The following is a 26998-nucleotide window of genomic DNA, read 5'->3' as shown; positions in this document are numbered from 1 at the left end:
GCCTCCAAACTGGAGATAGAGAAGCTTTTAGAAAGGATTGGCTTTTCTGATTGAGATGCCAATGATTTCAGACAATTTTTAGTCGATTAAATGTGAAGACTGAGCTATTTATTCATTTCGCAGTAAACCTGCCTCCTGCTGGCTGAGTTGGCTACCGCAAGCTCAATTGTTAAGGCATGTTTTCCTGATTGCCGGATGAGAATTTGTTAATTCATTGGCAAATAGTTAGTTGACTTAACAGGGTTTCTTTACTGTCTAAATTTCACAAATAGGTATTGAAAATGGACAACAAGCTGCAAAAAGAGAAATTGATATATGTGAATTGAAAGATTTGGCTGAGGATGTGTATTGTGGGACATAGTTGGTGCATGATGTCATTGCTTTCCAACCCATCGTATTCCATTATATCCCATAGGCTTTTACTTCTTTGACTGGTCTTCCATGTGAGACTTGCTAAAGACATGGAAACAATATCCACTGCACTACCCTCATCAATCAACCTTGTTACTTTCTCAAAATGCTCAATTTAATAAAACATGACCTTCCCTTAACAAAACTGCATTAACTACCTCTTGTTAATCAAGGCCTTTTTAAGTAACAGTATCCAGTCTCTCAGCATTGATTCTAATAAATTGCCTATTGCCGAAGTCAGGCTGTCTGGAATATAATTATTTTGGCTTGTTCCCCATCAACAATGATATAATGTTTACAGACTTCCAAATGATATAATGGGGGGATGGGAGGGAGGGATCGAGGAGCAGGGAAGCCCAGCAGAGATTGAAAACAGTGGGATAAGGTAATTGCATATTCTACCACCTGGAAGGATGGTGGAAGCTAATATTCCAAAAGGAATTGGATATTTTCCTTCAGGCAAACATCTGCAGGATGTAGGGAATGGGCAGGGGAATGGGACAAAGTAGACAGCTGGCAGAAATATAATGGGCTCAATGGCCTCTTAGAGTCATGGTGATGTACAACATGGAAACAGACACTTCGGTCCAACTTGTCCATGTCAACCAGACACCCTCAATTAATCTAGTCCAGCAATTGGCCATATCCCTCTAAACCTCTTCTATTCATCTACCCATACAGTTGCCCTTTAATTGTTGTAATCGTACCAGTCCCACCAGCTCAGACATGCACTACCTTCTTCATGAAAAGTTGTCATTTAGGTCCTTTTTTAAATCTTTCCCCTCTCACCTTAAACCTATGCCCTCTAGTTTTGGACTTCCCTACCCTGTGAAAAAGACCTTGACTATTTACCCTTCATGATTTTATCAATATCTATATCCCTTAGCCTCCAATGCTCCAGGGAAAATAGCCCCAATCTATTCAGCCTCTCCAGTTGGCTCAAACCCTCCAACCTTGGCAACGTCCTTGTAAATCTTTTCAGCACCCTTTCAAGTTCATCTTTCCTATAAAAGGGAGACCAGAATTGAACGTAGTATTCCAGAAGTGGCCTAACCAATGTCCTGTACAGCCATAACATGACCTCCAACCCCTGTACTCAAGGCACTAACCAATAAAGGCAAGCGCGCCAAATGCCTTCTTCACTAACCTATCTACCTGTGACTCCATTTTCTGGGTGGAGCAGCCTGTTAGACTGAAATCAGAGGAACAAATGAGACGGGTCTTACAGTTGAAATTATTGTGTAGATGAAGATATGGCAAAGTCATAGAGGGCTTTAAACGCAGGAGTGTGAGTTTTAAATGTAACATGCAGGGAAGAGAACCCATGTTGCATTCATTTTTCTCATCCCTGCTGATGGAGATCTGAGTTTAAGGCTGGAGTTAATGGGGATAGTTCACAATTTTACATCTACGCTTACAAAAAGAACAAATTTTTCCTCCTGTTTCACTTCACCTTTTGGGAGTATTTTATATCAATTCCATCCTCAGGAAATCTGCTCTGCATTTTCTGACTGAATTTTAACTTCTAATTGCAAGTCATATTGAAATTAGCTTCCTGTTTGCTCATTCTGGATCATGTTGGGTTTGATGTGAGTGATGTCCACTAATTCAGTGTGGGTGAATTCAGCCCCTCCCTTGTTCTACATTTATTCATTTGATTTGACTTATTATTGTTACATGTACCTAGGTAGAGTGAAAAGTTTTTGTTTTGCATGTAGTACAGGCAGGTCATACCATACAAAGAGAATTGAGGCTTAAAAGGGCAGAACAATTGTAGGAAATGTGGGAGTGAGATCTGCTGTAGAGATCTCACAAACAGTTCCCTGTGTTGGCACCATCTTGAATACAAACTTCACCTTCACTTTCAGTTTGACGGAAAAGATAGCATCCAGACATAATTTTTGGGTGCAATTGCAGACGAAAATAGCCATTCAGAAATTTGTGTATCAGGGCTGGGGCATGGTCAGTTTTGCGATTATCTATCCACAGTGTTTGAAAGACAATGGTCATGTGCACTCGATTTCCATTAACCTTTGGACAATGTAATTGACTTGTGCCAATATCTTCTGGAGACGAATTCAGAGAAAGTTCTTGGCTATAAATCTAAGGGAGTGCTTGATTGACAAAGTTACTAGCTCTCGGATAAGATATTAAACGGTTACCCTCTTTAGGTGCCCATACAAAATCCCACAACATAATTTGAAGAAGAATTGCTGTCTAAGGGCAGACAGATTAATTTGACATGCATCTTGTCCTCTGTGGAGTCTTGCTGTGTACAAGTTACATTAAAATAATGCAGAACTGATTTGCTGATTGTGAAATAATTTGCGATGAATAACTATTGTCTTTCCTTCTCTCTCACTCCACCTTGAATTAAATAGAGAGACAATTAATTCACCTTTATTAAAAGAAAACATTTTTCAGCATCCAGTACAACAGCTGAATTAACAATATCCAATGTACATGAAAATACAATCTTCTTATAGAATCAAGAGAATATATGTACAATTCAGTTCTAATACTAAGCCCATATACAAACAACAATAAAGTTGGGATGAGGTCTGGGCTACACAGTGTCCTGCACATTGCCCTAGAGTCTAACTAAGTTTTGGTAATAACACAGAGCTTTAAAATTACTTTCTTTTTCAAAAAAAAGGATTGCTCATGTGAGGGAACTGAACACATTTGTGACGTTACAAAACTGTTGTGTACTGCCTCGCTATAAATAATGCTCTCCTTTGACAGAAGCTGTTTTCTTAAAATTTGACCTGGAATTTAAAAAAAAGAAACACAATGTCAGCAACATAGAAAGGTTCACTCACACAGCTTCAACCCCGCAAACGCATACTGAAAGTTTACTGCCAAAGTACACACTGAATCAATGGGAATTCCTGAATGATCTATCTTTGTACCTTTTGTAAGTGAATGGTTTCAGTCTGCATCTACTTGATTGATACACTTTATCGGTTTAATCGCAGAATTACATTGCCATAGTAGTTTCAATAGCTACTAAAGGAAAACAGAATTTTGCATGAATAGAGAATGAAGAGGGCAGTGGGATTAGATTAGATGGATCATATAAAGTAAGACACTAGCATAGGCTTGATGGGCCAAATGGCCTATTTTCTATCCTGTACAGTAACTACATCTGACATAGAGTTTGGAACTCTGGAATATGATACTAGGATGACAGTTGAGCTTATATTGGGACTATATTTGTTGAATATTTTCTGAATCTCTTGGTATCATTTGTGATGGATCTGTGTATGCCTGCAGTACTTCCGGATTTTATTCATATACTTTGCAAATCTGTGTCACTTTTCTAAAAACATAGGAGGTGGTCATCACTGCAAAAGGAATCAGTTACTGCACATCCCTAATTATTATATGTCTTGTTCGATCATTCTAGAAGGCAATTAAGAATCAACTTTATTGATATAAGATTGAGGTTGCATATGGGCCAGACAGGGTAAGGAAACTGGATTTCCATCTTCAGAGAACAGTGGTGAAATCAGCTGGAGTTATTACATCATATCTTTTAAAATAGGAACTCGACCAGGCCATTCATCCCCTTGAATCTGTTTTGTCATTCACTGAGCTTACGGCTGATCTGTGACCTAGTTCCACATTTCCATATCTGCTGATGTCTCTGATTAACAAAAAAAACTCTCAATCTCGGATTTAACAATACCGATTGATCCAGCATCAATTGTCATTTAAGGAAGAGTGTAAATAGGAGTTTCCAACTCTAGCTCTAAATTTTAAATTCTAACACTTAGTCTTAAATCCCCCAGCAAGAGGCTATTATGGGTTAATCCCCCAAACTGCCAATTCTCTTCCACTCAATAACAACTTTAAAAAAGAAATTCTACATTGCTTAACAAAGTTCAGTTTTACATGTTGTTCTGAGAATCATAGAATCCCTACCGTGTAGAAGCAAGCCATTCAGTCCACACTTACCCTCCAAAGAGCATCAACCAAGCCACAGGCCCTGTAACCTTGCACATTCCTGGGCACTATGGGAAATTTAGCATGGCTAATCCACCTAAAGTGCACAGCTTTGGACTCTGGGAGGAAACCAGAGCACCCAGAGGAAACCAGGGTCTAGGCCCGAAATGTCAGCCTTCCTGCTCCTCTGATGCTGCTTGGCCTGCTGTGTTCATCCAGCTCCACACCTTGTATATCTCAGGTTCTCCAGCATCTGCAATTCCTACTATCTCTGATAAACGGAGAATGTGCAAACTCCGCAGACAGGCACCTGAGGTGGATGTGCATCCAGGTCTGTAATACTCTGAGGTAGTATTACTAGCCACTGAGCCACAATGCCACCCAACTTGATGGGATTTGAACTCGCATACTTTAGGTTATGACTCTACTGATACTACAATTGCAGAAAGCTCAAGTGTTCACTGCGTGTTATTTGTGCAGGCTGGAAAAGCGCACTAGACTTCATTGAGTAGAAAGATCTAACAGCATTCCTTCTCCTAGCAAGTCCTGTTGAAATGTATAGGTGCAATGGCATTGGTAAGGACAGGATCAGTGTCAGTTACCCAAAATGGTTGAATAACATGCTAATAGGCATTGTCCAAACCACTATGACCACTTTAATGAGTTAGCAAAGCAATTCTAAAACTTTTAGTCCTCAAGCATGAGGCAGAACCTAGGAGAGAACTAAGAAATAATCAGTGGAAAAGAAGAAAATTTTGTGCTGGGACATGCTATCTTCCTTTTACTTGTACGTGGGCTGGGGGCATCAGTGATAAGGCCAGCATTTGCTGCCCACCCATATTAGCCTTTGAGATGGTGGTGGGCAACTGCTTTCTTGAATCTCTGCAGTCCTTGTGGCGCAGGGGCACTTCCAGTGCTGTTATGCAGGGACGTCTAGCAACATTGAAAAAAAGCTGATACATTTCTAAGTCAGGATGGTGTGTGGCTTAGAAGAGAACTAGCAAGTGGTGCTACTCCAGTGTAACTGCTGCCAGTGTCCTTCTTGATAGTAGTGGTCATAAGTTTGAAAGGGGTTGTCAGTTCTTTTTTTATATTCACTCATGGCACTTGGGCAAGCATTTATTGCCTGTCCCCAGTTGCCCTTTAACTGAGGTTTGCTAAGGCATTTCAAAGGGCAGTTAAGAGTCAACCACGTTGCTGTGGGTCTGGAGTCACAGGCTAGTAAGCTAGACCAGGTGTGAATGGCAGATTTCTTTCCCTGAAGGACATTAGTGAGCCACCAGTTATCAATGGTTTATGGTCATCAGTAGATTCTTAATTCCAGATTTTAAAAGAATTGAATTCAAATTCTACCATCTACTTCAGCATGACTTGAGCCAAAGTTGCAGAACATTAGAGATAACAAGGTGTAGAGCTGGATGAACACAGCAGGCCAAGCAACATCAGAGGAGCAGGAAGGCTGACATTTCGGGCCTAGGCCTTTCTTCAGAAATGGCAATCCCGTTTCTGAAGAAGGGTCTAGGCCCGAAACATCCGCCTTCCTGTTCCTCTAATGCTGCTTGCCCTACTGTGTTCATCCAGCTCTACGCCTTGTTATCTCAGATTCTCCAGCATCAGCAGTTCCTACTGTTTCTTCCCAGAACATTAGCTGAGTTTCTGAATTCAGAGTCAAGTGATAAGACAACTGGGCCATTACCTCCCAGTGAAAACAGCAGGCAAATGGGCCTTGGAAAGTTGTCGCTGTGCATCATGTATTATTTGCTCATTAAAAATAATAATAGTTGCATTTTTATTCTTTTCTTAAAGAAAATCTACTGAAATTATAAAGTTACTCAGCCAATTCCTTCATGTGATGAAATCATTATCAAGTTTTAAAAATTTACCAACTCAAATTGGATGAATTATTCATATTCATCCCCAATGACCCCATTGCCTACTGTCGCCCAATGACCCCCACGCCCACTCTCACCAAATGCCCCCCCATACCCACTCTCACCCAATGCCGCCCCATACTCACTCTCACCCAATGCCCCCCATACCCACTCTCACCCAATGCCCCCCATACCCACTCTCACCCAATGCCCCCCCCACACCCACTCTCACCCAATGCCAACTATTGCTACCACTGGCTTTCCAATGTGACCATTGTCACAGTTTAACACTTCTGCATCAATCAGAAAATGAACAGACTCTATCCTACCCAATTACATGCATCTTGTTAGTCATTTTTGACAATATTCTAACTCTGAACAGAGGCGTTTAAAAAAAAGTTTTTAAAAAATACACAATTTTTTTTAATGACCCGATGACATTTCTCTTGATTAGCTGGTGGCAATATCCTAGACAGTAATCTTTAATTTCTGCAGATCGCAGGACCCTGCTGGGGGCTTTGATAACCTTCCATTTTAAGCTGACTTCTGCTTGAGGATTAATTTCCATGCGCTGTGTTTCAGACGTACTCTTTGACTGTAGACGGCTGAGAGGGCCTGTAGTATGATTGGCCCCTTCTTTCTTCATTTGGACAGGAACAGCAGAGGAACGATCCTCCCAGAATGGTCAGGCTCGCAGCTGCCCATCCGACAAACAATGCCGAGCCAAACTCATATCTGCAAGAGCCAATGAGCAAGAGATCAAAGGCTACAGCTCCAAACTTATTAACCCTGCAATAAAGCAAGGCAACTGCACATTGAGAACTCAGACATCATTTGATTTTCTTTTTAAAAAATTGCTAAAATGACAACCCTCATGTTAATAATTAGATGGTTAGGTCCTCCTATAATATTAATGTTGAAACAATTGTTTTTAAGATTTACAGTATTTTTTCCACCCTGCTTTCCGAGCCCTTATGTTGATATTCTCATTGGGTTCTGTTTTCGACTCTGATACACTCTATCAAAGGGCTACACTCCACACATGAGACATTGAGGTTAGTTTTCCATATTGTAAGGAAGGGGTCACCAACACGTCTATTGCCAGCGACTGGCAGCTCACCATCTGCCAAGTACCTCATTGTTCATTCTTTGGTTTAACATCCCTCTCCACTTAGAGTGGGGCAGATGATGGAGGTTGGTTACCACCTCAGCTGGCCAGAGAAAGCCTGCCAAGGGAATTAGGGTCCAGAGTTGGCTGTGCAGGTCCAGGCACTGGGAAAGTGGCCAACGAACCAATGTGAAGCACCACCCAGTGGGCAACAAGTCCAGCAACAGCCAGGAAATGAGAACAGCCCCAAACACCTTGGGCAAGTGGCTGGGAAATGGTGAGGATGATAAACTGAGCAAAGGAAATGAATTGACCTGAAAAAAAAACTTGTTTGCCAGTTTCACATTGAAATAAAAATAATGGTAAATTTACTTTAATCTTAAAACATATACTTTTGTATTTCAGCTATAATAACTAAATAGGCACCCTTATTGATTCATATGTTTTCCATACATATTTTGAGTAGCTTGTGGTATTGTTGGTTACCCAGGATTAGTCCTCATTAAGAAAACTGTTGGTGATTCCATTGTAAGATATTGTCCTTGGGGTTTACCTCAGCTCAAAACCATTGGGAGAAGGAGTAACATTGTCCCTCAGCCAAAGGTGCTGAGGTTTCTTGTGAGGCCTGGCTCAGCTGAGATTAGCCAACTTGTCCTAGTTACATGGGCTACCAGCTTGACATGGCTATCTTGAAATTTCCAGGTAAGAAAGAAATATTTCCTTTAAGTAATCAGGGAGAAACATCATTGAGGACAAGTATTTATTCCATTTAGTTGTTTGGTAGGACAGCACTTCAGAGCTGTTGAAAAAAGATGTAATTTGTCAAAGATTTATTCCCCGCCCTCATCAGGACAATTTGCAAGAATAGCAATTTGAGTGGAAAACTAACATTTATAACAGTTTGAAAGGAGAGTGTGGCTTGGTTGGCAAGGAGACCAATGAAAGTCCTAGTTTCAACTAACAGCACTCTCCTCTCATACAGTATAAATGTTGCTGTTTCCCCTAAACTGGTATTTTTACAAAGTGTCTTGATGAAGGCAAGGTGAGATGGTCTGACAAATGTGTCTACTTTCAGCTGATGTTTTTTTCATTTCCTTTGAAGAGTTTTGTTTAACATTTATAAATGTGTTGATAATGGGAAGTGGTCTGCTTCTTTTTAATATTCATTCATGGGATGAGGATGTCACTGTCTGGGCCAGCATTTATTGTTCATTTTAGAGGGCAGTTAAGAGTCAACTGCAGTACTGTGGGTCTGCAGTCACATGTAGGCCAGACCAGGTAAGGATGGCAGTTTCTCCCTAAAGGACATTAGTGAACCAGATGGGTTTTTCCAACAATCAACAATGGATTCACAGTCGTCATCAGACTCTTAGTTCCGGACTTTTATTGAAATCAAATTCCACCTTCAGTGAGGTGGCAGGATGAACAAAATCATGAGGCAATATCTCCAGGAATAATTTCAATCAAAGTTGGAAACATGAACCTTACTTGAAAGTGATTTTGCTTGCACTGAGACCACATTTGAGCTACGTTGTGATACCACGCCATTTGAAATAGCTTGCTGACACTTGCTGTCTGGGATTTCACCCAAAAGGTGGCTACTTTATTCTACTATAAGAGAAGGGAAACCATTCTGTGCCTGAGATGTGCGCTCAACATCTTAACATCACATTGCCTTCCTGTTTAGTACCCCCTCACATTTCTGTCGCTCGGGTGAAATCAACTCCAGCGGCAGAAGTGAAAACAAAAATAGCAGCAAACTGAAAGAACTGTGAATGCTGGAAATCAGAAACAAATGAAAAAAGAAATTGCTGGGAAAACTCAGCAGGTCTGGCAGCATCTGCGGAGAGAAATCATTTTGGGTCCAGAGGCCATTCTTTAGAACTTGATGCTTCTAAGCCTGCAGAGTTTTTCCAGTCATTTCTGCTTTTGTTTTGGTATAAAATTAACATAGCTGGTCTGATGTACTTAAGCCCTGTCTTCATGTTTCATACCTGGCATTGACTGGTGTTAAAGGGTCAAAGAACTCATTTGAAACTTTTGTTGCATACCAGGATACCGCCACTAGGGTGCAGAGTCCTGTGGAACAAACAAGAGGCATGAGTCAGGGGTCAGTTTTCAGTCAGGCCTCAAGGCAATGGGCAAACACTTCAGCAATTAGCACATGAGATAATGGAAACTGTAGATGCTGGAGAATCCAAGATAATAAAGTGTGAAGCTGGATGAACACAGCAGGCCAAGGTCTAGGTCCGAAACATCAGCTTTTGTGCTCCTGAGATGCTGCTTGGCCTGCTGTGTTCATCCAGCTTCACACTTTATTATCAGCAATTAGCACATGACAGCCCACACAGGAGGAAAAGGTGTCCATATCTCAGCACTGAACAGCTGACTTCATACATTTCATTGCTCTTACCTTGCAGTCAGCAATACAGAGCTTAGTTGTTCAGATAAACCACACAGCTTACAAACATCTCACATTCAGCCTGTGCTGTGTTTACCAACCCCAGCTCAACGGTTAGAGTCACTACAGTTGACGTCCATGTCCACTGGTTTAGAAGATGGACGGTCCAACTTGCCAAGCCCTATAGAGAGACCTGGGTGCACCTCAAGTAGGATCAAACTCAGCCCTAGCTCCTTGTGGATGAATGCTCTGCTAATGCTGATTGGTGTGAGGCTTCTTCATAGAGAATAGTCACCTGGAGGTCAGTTAACTGCCCTCAACCCAGTCTCCCAATTGGAATGAGACGCCTTTAAGATGTCATGCCTTCAGAAGCGGTGAGGGCAATGTTGAAGCTGCTTAGGAACAACTTGGTGAAAGATATGTCGGTACATATGTGAATGAATTATTAATTCAATGATTATTAGTTCACTCTTCACTCAAACTAAAGCAGCTGCAAATCTTATTGAAAGATACATTTATACAGCACTTTCACCGCCCACAAGACATCCCTGGTGCTTTGTAGCTAATGAAGAGTTTGCTTCAGTGCAGTCACTATTTTAATGCTGGAAATGTGGTAGCCAGAATGTTGATCGCAAGCTCCCACAATTAGGAAGGTGATAATGACTGGGCGATCTTTTCTGTCATTGTGATTGAGATATAAACATTGGTCTGGGAAAACTCCCCTGTTTTTCTTTGAAACAGAGCACTATGGATCTTTTTCCATCCAGCTGAGAGGGCAGGAGGGCTTTGTTACAGTGTCTCATTCAAAAGCGCACCCTGACAACACAGCTCACTTTGTGCATAACTTTGTGCATTGCATTGAAGTGTTCACCTCAATTGCCATGCTGAAGGCCCAGGTTAGGACTTGAACTCACAATGCAGAGGCAAGAATGTTATTGAGATAAATGTGAGGTGCTGCATTTTGGAAAGGCAAATCCAGCCGAGTCTTCTACCCTTAATGGTGAGGTCCTGGTGTTGTTGCTGAACAAAGAGTTTGGGGTGCAGGTTCATAAATGAAAGTGGAGTCACAGGTAGACAGGATAGTGAAGAATAGATATACTTGTCTTAATTGGTCAATGCACTGAGTTTAGGAGTTGGGATGTCATGTTGTGGCTGTAAGGACATTGGTTGGGCCACTTTTGGAATAATATGCTCACTTGCGGTCTCTGCACTGTAGGAAAGATGTTGGTAAATTTCGTAGAGTTCAGAAAAGATTTACAAGGACGTTGCCAGGGTTGGAGGGTTTGTGCTATAGGGAGAGGCTGAATAGGTTGGGGCTATTTTGCCTGGAGCGTTGGAGGTCAAGGGGTAACCATGTAGAGATTTATAAAATCATGAAGGGCATGGATAGGGTGAATTGCCAAAGTCTTTTCCCCAGGGTAGTGGGGGGTCCAAAACTAAAGGGCATGAGTTTAAGGTGAGAGCAGAAAGATGCAAAAGGGACCTAACGGGCAACTTTTTCATGCAGAGTGTGGTATGTGTATGGAGGGAGCTGCCAGAGGAAGTGGTGGAGGCTGGTACAATTATCTTAAAAGGCATCGGGATGGGTTTTTGAATTGGAGGGGTTAAGAGGGATATGGGGTAAATGCTGGTAAATGGGACTGGATTAATTTAGGATATCTGGTTGCTGTGGACAAGGTCTGTTTCCATGCTATACAGGTCCATGACTCTATAAAAAGCATATCTGATAATGCAGTAATCTGTGCCTATTGCTTTGAAGTGTCAGCCTTCATTATATATTATTAGATTAGATTCCCTACAGTGTGGAAACAGGCCCTTTGTCCCAACAAGTCCACAATGCTCCTTGAAACACCCCACCCTGTCGCATCCCCCTATAACCCACACACTGGGCAATTTGGCATAGCCAATCCACCAAGCCTGCACATCTTTGGACTGTGGGAGGAAACCAGAGCACGCAGAGGAAACCTACACAGACACAGGGAGAATGTGCAAACTCCACACAGACAGTTGCCGAGGCTGGAATTGAACCTGGGTCCCTGGTGCTGTGAGGCTGCAGTGCTAACCACTGAGCCACCGTGCCACTGAAGGCCTGGTTTCAGACTTCAACTCACAACTCAGAGGCACCAGTGCTAGCGACCGAGCCACAGTGACTCCAAGGAATGATTTAAATACTAAGAATTCGTATCAATAATGTCGATAGTGTGAAGAAATGATCGAAATGGTAAATGATAACATCCCATGGTGCAGAGCATCATGAAGTTCTGAAAGGTTCAAAAAAACTATTGGAAGAGAGAAAGTTGCTTTTTGACAACACTGCTTTTAAAAGGTTTCCAGATCAGTGGGGACATGAAAGATTGTGCAACAAGCCTTTATTTTAATCACAGCGAGAAAGCAGGGAAGGGTGAGAAGTAAGGTAACCAGACAGGTGCACTGAGCCCTGTGCTATCAAATGAAAACAAACAATTGCTGCGATCAACTTAATCCAACTTTAGCAAGTCACCGTTCTACAGCTCATGCTCCTGAGTCCAGCAATTTGTTACAAGGGCTAGAAACATAAAAGGAGGGATCAAAAGACTTAACTGAAAATGGCAATATGGTCAATGCTTCGGATACAATGGCATCTGGAACATCTCCCTTCCAACAATTCAACAGAGAAAGTAAAGTCTAAACTCACCAGCCATGAGAAAAAGCACCCCTCCTGAGACTGCGACCCTGCTTTTGGTGAGTGGGTTATTGTCTCCTACTTTTGTACACTTCATTCCCACGACACTAACGATGATGCCAATAAAGCCAAGAACAACTGAAACAATCATCAGCGCCCGGGAAGCCTGGATGTGGGCTGAGGATGGGAAAAGGCACAGGGGGGAAATGAATAACAATACAGCAGTCAGTCCTTATCCAGACAGATCAGGCTTTCATTTCAATTCATTTCACACAATGCAACATTGCCATTTAAAATCAGGAAACTAGGCGGTGGGGGGAAACAAAGTCATAAAGTCCTATATGTATACATTCATCGCACCAAAGTGTAGCTTTTCCACTTTTAATTTTTAATTTGACCGTCAGCGATGTTGTCAGATTTCTCCTTCAAAACTAAGAATGGAACCAGTGAAATAAGGTTTTACAATGTACTGCATGGAATATTCCATTATCCACATTAAAAGACTGAGTTCAACATTCTGGTGGTCAATGTTTTCATTTTCTGCAGCTCAGTTTGTAAATCCACCCTAAGTATGTATCAGTTTTGATTTTCAAATGGCAAAGTCTATGAGCGTGCATGTTCAGTACAGGTAACTCTACATGTGGTGACAGGATCTGTTGAAATTACTCAGCAGGTTGGGTCAGGTCAGGTCAGATCAGAGAGCTTCCGCCAAGAGAGTTAATATTTCAGGCCAGTGGCCTTTCAAAAGATGATTGACCTGGAACATTAGTTCTGTTTCCCTCTCCACAGTTGCTGCCAGGCCTGCTGAGCTTTTACCAATATCTTCCGCATTTACTCCAGATGTTTAACATTCACAGCGTTTGATTTTGGTAACTCTTAAACCTTCGTCTACCCACTAACAAAAATATCCTTTTCGTCCTTCCAGACTGTCTCTTCAGTAGGGGGTGGATGGGGGAGAGAACTGAGTACAATTTGCACTTTTACTTGGATTGTGAAGACCAGAGCTTGGAAGATCAGCCAGCTGCCATCGTGCCAAATTGCCAGCTGAGGCTGCACATATTCCTGGAGGCATGTGACCTTTGCCATTCAACTGAACTGCTCCATCACCAATTTATTGATTGTGGGTCACACCACTGAACAGGTTGGAATGCTCCTGACTTTCAGTCTTTTTGGCTACAAAGTATTCAGAAAAAGTGAGGGGATAAACCCTGCATTTGTTCATCCTCCTGTGATCTATCTCCTTCTCACTCACCACAAGAAATTAAACTTCAATCTGGAAACTCCCAGGCAATACTGTAGAACTGGAAACGTTGTGAAGGGGTTGAGAGGTTTGACACATTTTGATCTGGTTATAGTCAGTAATCCCTGAGTACATAACAAATGTTGCACTGACCCTAGTGCAGGCCGATTATCTTGTCATTTTATTAAAGCAGAGAATGTGAAAATTTGCTTGGAAATTGCAGCTAGCCATAGTTGGGATGGTATTTCATGGTTTTGTAGTTGAAAATGGTATTTTAGTAAATGGTTCAGTTTCACAGAAGGTTCTGTTCATTTCAAACCAGTGTCAATTTCCATATTCAGTTTTAAAATCCACTCGTCACTTTTACTGATCAACCTGGGCATCCAAATGGCACAGAACACAAGCCAACCATCAACAATGAACACAAACACGCATACGCACAGACACACATTCACGCAGAAACTGGCTCACACTCACACGCTTACATCACATACACACTCACTCACAAAATGTTACATTCATATACACACTTTTCACACACAAGACACACAGCCACTTTTACATTCACACACAAACTATTGACCATACTCCTCACATACAAGTACACATGCACTGGCTCATACTATTACATTCACACAGACTGTTACACTCACACAGGCTCACACACAAATTCACACACTCTCATTCACATTCACACACAAAGATACACACATTCACTCTCTCATTCACACACAGACCACACACATTTACACACATATTCACTCACAGATACACAAATACACACATATTCACTCCCACATTCACAGACAGACACACACACGCTGTTAAACACACAGATACACACATTCACACATTCATATGCAGACACACACATATTCACTCACACACACAGATAGACACACATTTACTCTCACATTCACATACACACTCATTCACACATACACACTCTCTCATTCACACAGAGATAGACACACACATTCACACACAGACACGCTATTACACACACAAAGATACACACATTAACGTACATACACACACGCTCTTTACGTTCACTAGGACACACACACAGATGCATACATAGGGACAAACTCACATACAGGCAGGCCCCCTACAAATCCTCTCACATACGCGCTGGCAGATACACACAGTTAGACACAGTTTTACAGACACACAGCCAAACACACAGCTACACAGGCACACAGAATCACATACACAGTGACAGACACAAGGTCCCTCACACAGTCAGTGCCAACCCCTCTCTCACAAAGACACTCTCTCTCTCCTCTACAGAGACAACCGCTCACATTCTTTTCGGTCTGATTACTCACCGTCCAACAGCAACAGGGAATCATACACTTTGCACTGAACTTGCCCGGTACTTTGGGAAGCGCAGGACATCCAGAGACCCTCGTATAGCCCCACCGCGGTAATGATCGCATCTCCGGCGTAGGAGGACTGTTTCCACTGGGGGAGCGCGGTGGTGGATATGATGCCGACCCATCCACCCAGGGCCAAAAAGTAGCCAAGCAGCTGGAACCCGGAATTTGCCATCTCCAGCTCCTCTTGATCTCGGCGCCCACCCCCCGCCCCCCCCAGTTTATATTTCAAACTCCAAAAACCAAGGGCTCGCTCTCCAGTTCCTGAAGGGTCACCTCTGGAGTGGATTAAACGATTCAGAATGTCCCAGAGATTAATAAAGGTTGATTTTGTGCATGTATGTGTGTGTGGTATTGTGAGAAACAGGAGGCAGTTTGAAAGGACCAGAGACAAGTCATAAATTTCTCACCAACAAAGCCTTTAGACGTGCTGAAGGCAGATGGAGCCGGTCAAAGGCGATTGGCTGCCTCTGCATTTCAGTAACTCCCTCTTGGATTTGTGTGAAATGGACTGAACTTGGTTTGTCAACAAGGAAACTAGCCCCTTCCCTAAACCCCGCCTCCCCTCTCCCTGACCCACAGTCACAATGCATTCACCGTACATGAATCCGCTGTTGGAATTTCGGATTGCATTCAGATGAGAGATCTAGTTGTCAGGAGACTCCCCCCTCTTCTGAACCTCTGAGTTTCTTGGTCACAATGGTTCTCCCCTTCGTTATTAGAGTCATAGAGCATTGAAACAGACCCTTCAGCCCAACTTATCCGTGATGACCAAACATCCCAATGTGACCTAGTCCCATTTGCCAGCATTTGGCCCATATCCCTCAAAACTCTTCCTTTTCATGCATTTGAGGGGCCGCATGGTGGCTCAGTGTTTAGCACTGCTGCCTCACACCATCAGGGACCGGGTCTGATTCCAGCCTCATGTGGGGTGTTCGCACATTCCCCAGCCCCGTGACTGTGTGGGTTTCCTCTGGGTGCTCTGGTTTCCTGCCATAGCCCAAAGATGTGTGGGTTAGGTGGGTTGTCCATGTTGAATTGCCCAGGGAATTCGCCATGGGAAATTCAGGGTTACAGGGATAGGATGGATCTGGGTGGGATGCTCTTTGGAAGGTTTAATGTGGACTCAGTGAGACAAGTGGCCTACTTCCACACTTGTAAGGATTCCATGTCCCCGGCAAGATGCCTTTTAAATGTTGTAATTGTACCAGCCTCCCCCATTTCTTCTGACAAAGGGTTAGTGGACCTGAAACATCAACTTTTTTTTAAATTTCACAGATGCTGCCAGACCTGGTGGGCTTTTCCAGCAATTTCTGTTTTTGCTCCACCACTTCTTCTGGCAGCTTGATCCAAATGCACATTAAAATTAAAATTAAAACATTGCCCCCTCTGGGGCTTGTGATTAGAAATGCACTGTTTGACTGTAAAAGCAGCCTCAAGTTAATGTGCTCTCAGCTGATGTTGACATATCAGCAGCCAGAAGAGGTCTCGTAACACACTGCCTCCGAGGCTCGAACCTCAGCCCAGGTCAAAGTAAGGTTGGGCCTGACAAGCTGATTATCATCTTGTAGACCTTACAACAGATGGCAACAATGGATGGGAGAGATTCCTGGTCAACCATGAGATGGAAAGATGACTGGAGCCTTCACCATCTCAATCCATAGCTCCAGACTGCAACATGCATGGAAGAGGGATCATTAAATGGCTTTACATCCCAGAAAGTGACTCTCCATCATGTGTAAGAGGTGAGAGTGTCTGAAAGAGGTAGTAAGCACTGGCTGGAGCCAATATTGTGCTTATTAAACTTTATTTTAAAAGTTCAAAGTAAATGCAGTGAGATGGCACAGCAGGTTAGTCACTAATCTCTCATTCCTGGAGTTGGGTTACGATCCAACTCTGACTCATAGGATAGCAATCTCTGAGTTCCACTAATTCTTAATGATCTCCCATATTGAAATATCTTCAGTAACTTCAAAACAACATGAAAATTTCTGGAGAAACTCAGCAGATCTGGCAGCATCTGAGGAGAGATAGCAGAGTTAATGTTTTGGGTCCAGAAACCCTTTCTTCAGAACTCATTGTATCTGGGAAAAGGTTGGTGGAGATGCTGAAAATGGCGTGGGAGGAGGTGGGAGGAGTAGACGATACAGTGGCGACAAAGAGAGGGGAGAAGTCAGGCAGACAAAGGAATGCGTAAAGGTAAGCCTGGGCGAATCAATAGCTGCTAATGGGGTTATAATTGTTTCAGCGATAGTAGGAACTGCAGATGCTGGAGAATCTGCGATAACAAGGTGTTGAGCTGGATGAACACAGCAGGCCAAGCAGCATCAGAGGAGCAGGAAAGCTGACATTTTGGGTCTAGACTCTTCTTCGGAAAATTTTTTTTCCGAAGAAGTGCCTAGACCCGAAACTTCAGCTTTCCTGCTCGTCTGATGCTGGTTGGCCTGCTGTGTTCATCCAGCTCTATACCTTGTAATCTCAGTTGCTAATGGGGACCATTTTCTGTTTTTGACTCTCAGCATCAATAGGTATTTTTATTTAAGTAGTTTCAACCCTGATTCCAATAGATGTGAGACCACAATACAGATTTTACCTTAAAACAAAGAACTGCGGGTGCAAATCATCACCGGACTTGAACCATTAACTCTATTTCTCTCTGTACACACTTGCTGACTTTACACAATTGAGGAATTGCTCCATAAAGCTTGCCAGGAATAAAGAATCACAGAATAACTAGCTTGGGTGTAAAATACATTGCTCAAGGGCTGTAGGGATCCTGGTTTGAAAATAGGCTGAAGGCACATTAACTACATAGGATAATTCATAGTGAGACAAGGCCATTTGATCTACAAATCTTGCTCTGTGTGGGATTACTTGTCTTTCTTTCTTTCAATGTCTTGCAACAAGTTAGCTTTCTACTTTAAGGACAACCAGAGCGAAGACTTTCCACTATAGTATTAGAATAGATTCCCCACAGTGTGGAATCAGACCCTTCGGCCCAACAAGTCCACACCGTCCCTTGAAGCATCCCACCCAGACCCATCCCCCTGTAACCCACACACCCCTGAACACTACGGGCAATTTAGCACGGCCGATCCACCCAGCCTGCACATCTTTGGACTGTGGGAGGAAACTGGGGCACCTGGAGGAAACCCACGCAGACAGGGGGAGAATGTGCAAACTCCACACAGACAGTCGCCCGAGGCTGGAATCGAACCTGGGTCCCTGGCACTGTGAGGCTGCAGTGCTAACCACTGAGCCACCGTATATATTTGAAGGGGTTCACTGGGTAAATATATTAAAATAAATGGACAAACTATTCCCCACAGGCACCTGCTGATCTGTCAATGTTACAGTTCAAAATATCTGTGGCACCACTCGCAGCTACTAATAACATGCTGCTCTTAATCCTTCTACTCTACAGAAAATAATCCTGGTCTTTACTAGTGATATTAACAGGCCCCCAAAATGCTGCCTTCTATGTTAATGTGTCCTTTCGAAATGTGACGGTTTCTTCTTACTCTCTCATTCCTACCAGTGATTTTTTTCTAACCTTGCTCAAGGCTTGTGCATGTTGTTCCTCTAATCCTCTTCTCATTGCTCATGTTAAATAACTAGGATTCTTCAACTCGATCTGTGCCTTTCATTGATGGCAAGATTTGAAACACACCTGTATTCAGGCTTTTCCCCAGGGTAATTAAATTAGCAGCTGATGCCTCTCTGCATATTCTACATTGCTAAAAACATCATCCTTTCCTCTCTCCTATGAACCCTTTCAAATGCATTATATGCTTTGTGAGATAGAGGGGCAGCAATTACATGAGACCCCCCCAACATTCATCTTAAAAACATCAAAGTCAGAAGGAAAATCAGGAGAATTTGCAAATGACGCATACTAGGCCAATTTATCTTGCATACCTCAAAGTGGAGCTCTAAAATGCCAAGCCCATTCATTTCCAAACATCACTTGTTTTACACTGCCCTTTTTTTACTCTCTGAGATATAACCTTTCTTGACTGTAACCTATTTCCTTCCAGATGTATCCCAAGCTCTCACTTAGGAGCATATGGCCAATAGGAAGAGGAATTGGCCACTGAGCCCCAACAGTGATTTATATCTCAACAGCTTTTACTTGTGATAACAAGGTGTAGAGCTGGATGAACACAGCAGGCCAAGCAGCATCAGAGGAGCAGGAAGGCTGACATTTCTGGCCTAGATCCTTCTTCAGAAATGGGGGAGGGAAAGCGGCGTCTGAAATAAATAGGAAGAGCGGGAGAGGCAGATAGAAGATGGTTAGAGGAGAAGATAGGTGGAGAGGAGACAGACAGGTCAAAGAGGCGGAGATGGAGCCAGTAAAGGTGAGTGTAGGTGGGGAGGTAGGGAGGGGATAGGTCAGACCAGAGAGGACGCTCTACACCTTGCTACCTCAGATTCTCCAGCATCTGCAGTTCCTACTATTTCGGAAGCATTTACCTGTCTTTGTTTGAATAAAAATCTACTGATCCCAATCTTGCTTCATTAACTGCTCCTCACTTACAGCACAGGCTGAACATAGTGATACCACCGGATGTCTGAAATCTCCCACATTTTAATGCAGACTGGACAATCACACTTGAAGGAACCATAATCACTGCAACACTGCAGGAGTACTGGCTGTTTGGTTGCTAGGATTTGAGATGCCTACTGTGTCTTTTCAATTTACAAAGCATACACAAAGGATGAGGTCAGTAATCAGCACTCTGAAGTCTGTCTTCTCACATTCAGTGGGGCTATAACAGACTTCTAGCCCAGAAAGTTTTTTTATTAAATCAGTAGCGAGTGCTGCATCTACTAAACTCAGCTGGAGTGGCTGTAGGAGTGACTGTGGCAATATTGAGAGTGGTGATAGGAGTAACAATAGGAGTGGTAATAGAAATGACAGTGGTAATATTGAAAGTAGCAAAAACAAAGTTGCTGGAAAAGCTGAGAGTAGCAGCAGGGATAACAGTGGGAAAGACAATAGGCCTGACAGTGGGAAAGACAGTAGACAGTAACTCCCCACTTACATTCACCTTCACTGGCTCCCCAAGAGTACAGTATAGGTTGAGAATAGCAGTGCTACCAGATATCCCAAATTGTCTGAGAGAAAATGGGAAATTAAAGAGATGGTGATCCCGTTTGAGAAGTTTGCTGGTATGGACACAGCAAAGGCTGAGCTCAGCTTCAGCAATGATATCCCATACTCTAACCAATCATCATTAACTACATCCCTTATGTGAGGGATCGAGGGGTTGCAGGAGCCCACGAAACTCTTCAGCATCTATGGCACAGCCTGAAATTCATTCACTTTCATTATGCCTGGTCACACTGGGGATAAATAAGAATTAATGTCAGAGACATTAGTGGTTTTATGTAGTCGCCAGTACTTACCGAAGTCCAGGTGCTTCAGTTGACGGAACCATAAGGATCAGGCCTGATGCTGACCTGGGCAGAGGAAGAGAGTTTCACATTGAAACTTCATTCCTGGAATTGGCAGAGCAAACAAGCTTCCCACTCTGAAGGCTGTGCAAGCCTCTGTGCAAATACAAACCCAGAAAACAAATTAGAAAAGGGTTAGCTTGAGAACTGATGCCCTCCAGGATAAAATAGCCTTTTGGTACTCATTTAAACTGAGCTTACTATTATATAGCTTGCTTAAGTTCCAAGGAGGGTGAGCAATTCCCATGGAACCAGGATGTTAGTCTCAAAATGAAAGAAAAGAATGGATGGAAAAGTCTTTGTTAGATAATATAATGTCATTTTAGAGACGGGATATTGAGTTGGATAGTTACTGAACTGGTCAGAGGATTGGTGAATGGGAATGATAAGTGTGATAATCAGTTGGATAGTTACCGATATTGTTAATGAACATAGAGTCACGGTGTCACACAGCATGGAAACCGACTCTTCAATCCAACCAGTCCGTTGCGGCTGTAATCCCAAACTAAACTAGTCCCACCTGCCTGCGTTTGGCCCATATCCCTCCACTTGGTTTGGAAGTTCATTCTACACATGAACTACTCTCTGTGCAAAACAGATGTCCCTCATGTCTTTTAAAATCATTCTCCTCTCACCTTAAAAATATGCCCCCTGGTCTTGAAATTCCACCACCCTAGGGAAGAGATGCTTGACATTTACCTCATATTGCCCCTCATTATTTTATAAATCTCTATGAGATCTGTCCTCAACCTCCTGTGCTCCAGCAAAAAGAATCCCATCCTATCCAATCTCTCCTTCTAACTCAAACCCTCCATTCCTGGCAACATCCTGGTAAGTTTCTTCTGAACCCTCTCTAGCTTGATAATACCCTTCCTAAAAGAGGGAAACCAGAACTGGATATAGTACTCCAGAAGAGGCCTCACTAGTGTCCTGTACAAGTCCAACATAATATCCCAACTCTTATACTCAAAGGTCTGAGCAATGATGGCAAGCGTGCCAAATGCCTTCTTAACCATCCTGTCCCCAAGTGACACAAACTTCAAATGGAACAAAAGTAGGCTATACAGCACCTCAAACCTGCTTTACCATTCTGTAAGGTTATGGTTGATATGATAGCATCACCACTCCACATTCCTGCCTTGCCATTTTAACCCTTTTACGTGACCCCTTACTCAACAAGAGCCTATCCACCTCTGCCTTAAAAAAGATTCAGGGAAATCTGCTTTTACCACCTTTTCTGAAAGACAATTCTGGAGAGTCATGGCCCTCTTGAGAGAATACATTAGCCTCTTCTCTGTTTAAAATGATCAATCCTGGATTTAAAGTCAGTGATCCCTAATCTTAGACTCTCTGCAAGAGGAAATGTTCTCATCTCTGCTGCTCTGGCAAGAACCCTCAATATCATATATGTTTCAATCAAGTTGCCTTTTACTTTCCTAAACTCCAGTGGATAAAAGCCTTGTCTATTTAATCTTTTTTCAGCCACCTTGTTATAGGCATTAGTTTGGCCAAACTTCTCTGAAACGTGACAATTGTATTTATGTGCTTCATTAAATAAGTTGACTGCGCCTTCCAGGATGGTGGCACAGTAGGATGCTTCAGCTAGAGCTTGTCCACTCCACTGATTTTTTTCCCATCTTTATTTTTCTTTTGTATTTTCTTTTTTCTTCTTTCATCGCTTCTTTCTTCTTGGCAATGTCCTGAACTCCTGGCCTCAGCAAAGACTCAGACTCTCAGCCTCAGTGTGGACCCAGTGAGGCTGGCGTGGCAGTCTCCTAGCTCTGTGTGGCGCCCTATTGGCCCAGTGTGGTGGTCTTTCGCTAACCTGTGGTCTTTCAGCCCATTGTGGACATCTGGCCTCAAGGTGATTCCAGAACAATCTTCTGGCCTTGAGAGCCTTGAGGTGAGGCCCACCCTGGTCTGGAGTTTAGGCCTGGTGTGGCATGGAGGCTAGGTGCCAGCATGGACTGGGTTGAGCTTTTATTTCTCTATTGTCTCACTTAGACTTTGGCAAGCCATCAACTTTTCATTGTACTTATTTGAGTACATATAACAATAAAGCTAATTCTATTTAATTCAATTCAATAAGTCTTAAACAATCCAGATGTGGTTTCGCCGGTAAACTGTATAACTGGAGCTTTAACTCTCTTTTAAGATTGAATTTCCCTCACAATTAAATAGCAATCTTTTGGCCTTCCCAATTACTTGTTATACCTGCATAATAACCGTTTGTAGTTTGTGCACAGAGACACCAAGATCTCTCTGCATCTCAGAGCTCAGCAATCACTCACCATCCAGATATTATGAGATGAATCTTACAGGGGTATGACAAATGTTGGCTCTGGCAAGATCTGTGGCAGAATCACATGAGGAATGCAGTGAGGCCCATGCCAACATCAACAATGCTTCACTCCACCTGTTAATGCTTTCCACAGGTGGCGTGGTGAGATTCTCACTAAGTAACAGCTAGATGCCAAGTGATGGTCGATAGTGTTTGCTAACCTGTTAACGGTCCAATTCATCTTCCCATCTTACCAAACTCACCAAACAAGCAAGACACCGAGCAAACTCGCCAACAAAACAGAATGTGGACCTGCCAGATTTGCTGCTTGCTCCTTGCTAGAAGCTAGGCAGAAACATCTCAGGGCATGCTCTGTAGATACTGGTCCCATACATCCCATTAGCATCTGACATGTTCTAGCTTCTAAGATCCCTCATTGCATGTCCCTGAACCACTTCAATGCTGCACCTCAGGCTACCATTGTAAGACTGTAGGAAGGATACTTCACCCTCAGGGGGACACACCAGGCTCAAGGATTGGATTATGCTGTTTCTCTGGGCTCTTTCACCTGCTCTCATAGCTCTCCCTCTCTTTTGAGTCTACCTGATTGTTCGCAGGATCTCTGCCTTGCATTGCCCTGCCTCTTTGCATTTTGCTCCATCAACCAGCCTCATATTACTGCAGTCTCGATATGTCATTTGCTGCAGACTGAGAGCCAGGACTCCTGTCGTAGCCTTTAGCATGCTTCAGTCAAGTTAAGAGAAATAGCCTTTGTTCATAGGTTCCTGGTGCTCTCAGTCAAGGGAAGTGTCTGATACCAGCCCAAGGACAATGTTGCTTGGTCAGTCAGGATCTTTCCAGCTAAGATGTGAGAGGCCACATGATGGGTGACACTCATCTTATTATTTGCTGTTTCCTCCTGGAATGAACAGGTGGTAGGTATTGAGGAACATGAAAATGTGTGGAACAGATCGTACTTTTGGGGCGGGGTGGGGGAGATGGTGGCATTGTGGTAATGCCACTGGATGACAATCCAGGACCCCAGATCAGGCAACATGCCTCCAAGTCCCTCCAAGGCAAATGGTGCAAAGTCAGTTCAACAAAAGATCTGGAACATAAAGCTAACCTACTGGTGACCATGTCAATTATCACAAGGAAAACCAACTGGTTTACTAATGTCCTTTAGGGGAGGAAACCTGCCATCCTTACCTGGCCTGGTGACTCTAGGCCCACAGCAATGCGGTTCCGGGAATGGCTTGCAGTATGATGGGGCTGGAATAGAATGTGAGAGATGTCATAAGGTGAAATAAGCAATTAATGAGGTAAGTTTGGTAAGAGAGAGCGAAAAACCTTTACTCGGTTCATGGCAAAACAGCCTCTATAAAACTTGACACAACCCAGACTTCACCAAAAATGTAGCTTCAACCCTGTATTTCGTTCTCATTGTATCTGGCAAAATGGAGAAATCCACTTTTTCCTATATTATGTTCTATTTGCCAGTTCTTTGCCATCTCACTCAATCTATCCATTCAATATTGTGTCTACCTGTGTCCTCTTCAAAATTTACTTTCTTACTTATCTTTGTGTTACCAGCTAATTTGGCTGTCCCTTCATCAAAGTTATTCTTAAAAATTATAAACAGTTGAAATCCTCACACCAATCCCTCTGGCACACTATTCTTGCCATCCTGAAAAAGGCCCACTTAATGCCTGCTGTTTATTTCCTGTTTGACAGACAATCTTCGGTCCAAGTCAATTTCTGTCCCCTACCCCAAGAGCTTTTATTTTCTGCAATAACCTCTAATGTGGCAAATATCCTCTTGAAATCCAAGTACAGTGCATCTACCTGCTTTCTTTTATCCACAACATGTGTTATTTCCTCAAAGAACCACAATAGATTGGCCTGACGTGATTTTCCTCTCACAAAACTATGTTTACTAGCCTGCTTATATGGTCTATGGACTAGTCACTTGAATAGAAGTAGTTTGGTCACTGGTTTGTCAGTGAGCACTCACATAACATAAATCAAGGCGTTTTCTTCACAAGTAACTACTTCCCTCTACTCATCACCACTCTTGTGATTGATGTACTTCTCAATGATGTCCAAGATTTCCACTGAAAGCTTCATCTTCTTCCTAAACACCTGCTGGTTTCATCCTTAGTCACTCCCTTACCCACCAGACCATTTGACTTACAATGGGTAATTTATAATGCACTGCATATCTGAATTAATATTTGCCCATTTTATCATAGAATCAGAAAATTCCTGCAGTGTGGAAACAGGCCCTTCTGCCCAAAAAGTCCACACCACCCCTCAGAGCATTCCACCCAGACCCATCCCCCTAATCTACACATCCCTGAACACTACAGGCAATTTAGCATGGCCAATCCACCTAGCCTGCACACCTTTGGACTGTGGGAGGAAGCCCATGCAGACACAGGCAGAATGTGCGAGCTCCACACAGATAGCTGCCTGAGGGTGGAATCAAACCTGGGTTACTGGTGCTGTGAGGCAGCAGTGCTAACCACTGAGCCACCGCGCTACCCTTTTAGAGCAACCTTCAAAGTTGAAATTCCTCAAGAAAGGCAAGATCAAATATTGTGTTAACTTAGGTTGGGTGGATGGTGGGAGATGATGTTGGAGGCTAGGTGATAATTAATCAATAGTTTACATATACAAGCTCTATGTTAAGATTTAGGCAGGTGAATGACATAAAATAGAAGTGTACTCAGTGCCCATTCTAATGTCATGTTTGTTTTGTTTTTATGCATTACTTTAATTTGATTTGATTTGATTTATTATTATCGCATGTACCGAGGAACAGTGAAAAGTTTTGTTTTGTATGCAGTACGGGCAGATCATAGCATACAACGTGCAAAAGGGTAAAAGAACAGAGTTAGGAATACAATGTTATGGCTGCAGAGCAGGTGCACAAAGAGTGGGGTTAACATTTAAATTTAAAATTTGAGAAGTCCATTTCAGAAGTCTGATAACAGTGGGGCAGTCGCTGTTCTTGAATCTTTTGGTTTGTGTGTTTAAGTTTTTGATTCTTCTGCCCAATGGAAGAGGTTAGAAGAAATTATAACTGAAGTAAGAGAGGTCAGTAATTATGTTGGCTGCCTTCCCAAGGCAGTGAGAAGTATAGATGGAGTCAGTGGATGGAAGCTTGGCTTGCATGATGCACTGAGCCATGTTCACAGCTCTCTGTACTCACTGTTAAACAATAAAAGATGCCACAATTTGGGAAGCAAAGTAGAGTTGATTGGAGTTTATGACTTTAAGTGCCGAGGAGCTGCGAGAGGCAAATCAAATATGCTATCACAAACACTGGCAGGAAGGCATAATTAGAACATGGGAGGTTTACCTGGGGAATATGCATTATAAATCTGGACATGGAAAATATAACAGAATAGTTGAGACAAAAATGCAGCAACAAAAGGAAGGAAGGGATAATAACATGTCCTATTCACTCATGTGCTATGGGCATCATCAGCTGGGCCAGCATTTCTGGCCGTCCCTGGTTGCCCTTGAGAAGGTGGTGATGAGCTGCCTGTTTGAACAGCTGAAGTCCACTTGCTATAGGTATACCCACGATGCCAATAGGGAAGGAGTTTCAGGATTTTGACTACAGTTTATTTTTTCAAGAGTTAGGTTAGCCCAGATTTTTAAACTGGATTAGTGACAAAGCTGTCAGTATTAACAGTTACTACTGTTGCAGTTGACAAAACTGTCTTGAATCCACACATGATCAGCTGAATGCAGAAATCCATAAGTTTCCATCAGTGATTCATGGATCATTCCACTGAAATCTCTGCAGATCAATTCTTCCCACCTGTGAAATGGCAGAAAGTGAAATTTCATTTCGACAAGACTGAGAAAGCATTCCAGAGCTGAGAGTTGGACCATCAGTCAGGGTTCAAACATTCAACAATTTGAACAAAAGCCAGACAGAGTGGCAATTTGACACCTGCGTGGAGGAGTTGTCACTTTGATCGTTCACAGTGCAGGAAAGGGCCATGTATGCCATCACAACCCCAGATGCATAGGCCCAAAAGCAAAAGGTATTGCTCAGCTACAGGTGACAGATCAGAAGGGTTCAACTCACCATCGCTAGAGGACACACATCAACCATGAAATGCAGAGGCCCACAGCAACCCAATAACAGGTAAAGAACAGCAAGTAATACAGAACACTGAAGGGTCTGTTCCTGTGCTGTATGACTCTATGACTCTATTAAAACACT

At 42.8% G+C, this 26998-nt stretch overlaps 1 protein-coding gene across 2 annotated transcripts; it reads right to left on the bottom strand.

Moving 5' to 3' along the window:
- Positions 1–2795: 2795 nt before the first annotated feature.
- On the bottom strand, positions 2796–15421 carry LOC125466585 (claudin-19). 2 transcript variants are annotated; one of them, XM_048561253.1, is made up of 5 exons: positions 14970–15421; positions 12414–12578; positions 9333–9417; positions 6819–6965; positions 2796–3179 (listed from the first exon to the last, which is right to left on the bottom strand). In XM_048561253.1, the coding sequence occupies exons 1-5, from the start codon at positions 15190–15192 to the stop codon at positions 3131–3133; spliced, it is 669 nt and encodes a 222-aa protein (XP_048417210.1). In that variant the 5' UTR covers positions 15193–15421; the 3' UTR covers positions 2796–3130. The 2 variants fall into 2 exon arrangements, with proteins under 2 accessions (XP_048417210.1, XP_048417211.1); XM_048561254.1 differs by lacking the exon at positions 6819–6965.
- Positions 15422–26998: the final 11577 nt, after the last annotated feature.

This window comes from Stegostoma tigrinum, chromosome 28 (assembly GCF_030684315.1).
Source record: "Stegostoma tigrinum isolate sSteTig4 chromosome 28, sSteTig4.hap1, whole genome shotgun sequence".
NCBI lineage: Eukaryota > Metazoa > Chordata > Chondrichthyes > Orectolobiformes > Stegostomatidae > Stegostoma > Stegostoma tigrinum.
The sequence above is the reverse complement of the archived record's forward strand: the minus strand, read 5'-3'. Positions and strand labels throughout refer to the sequence as shown.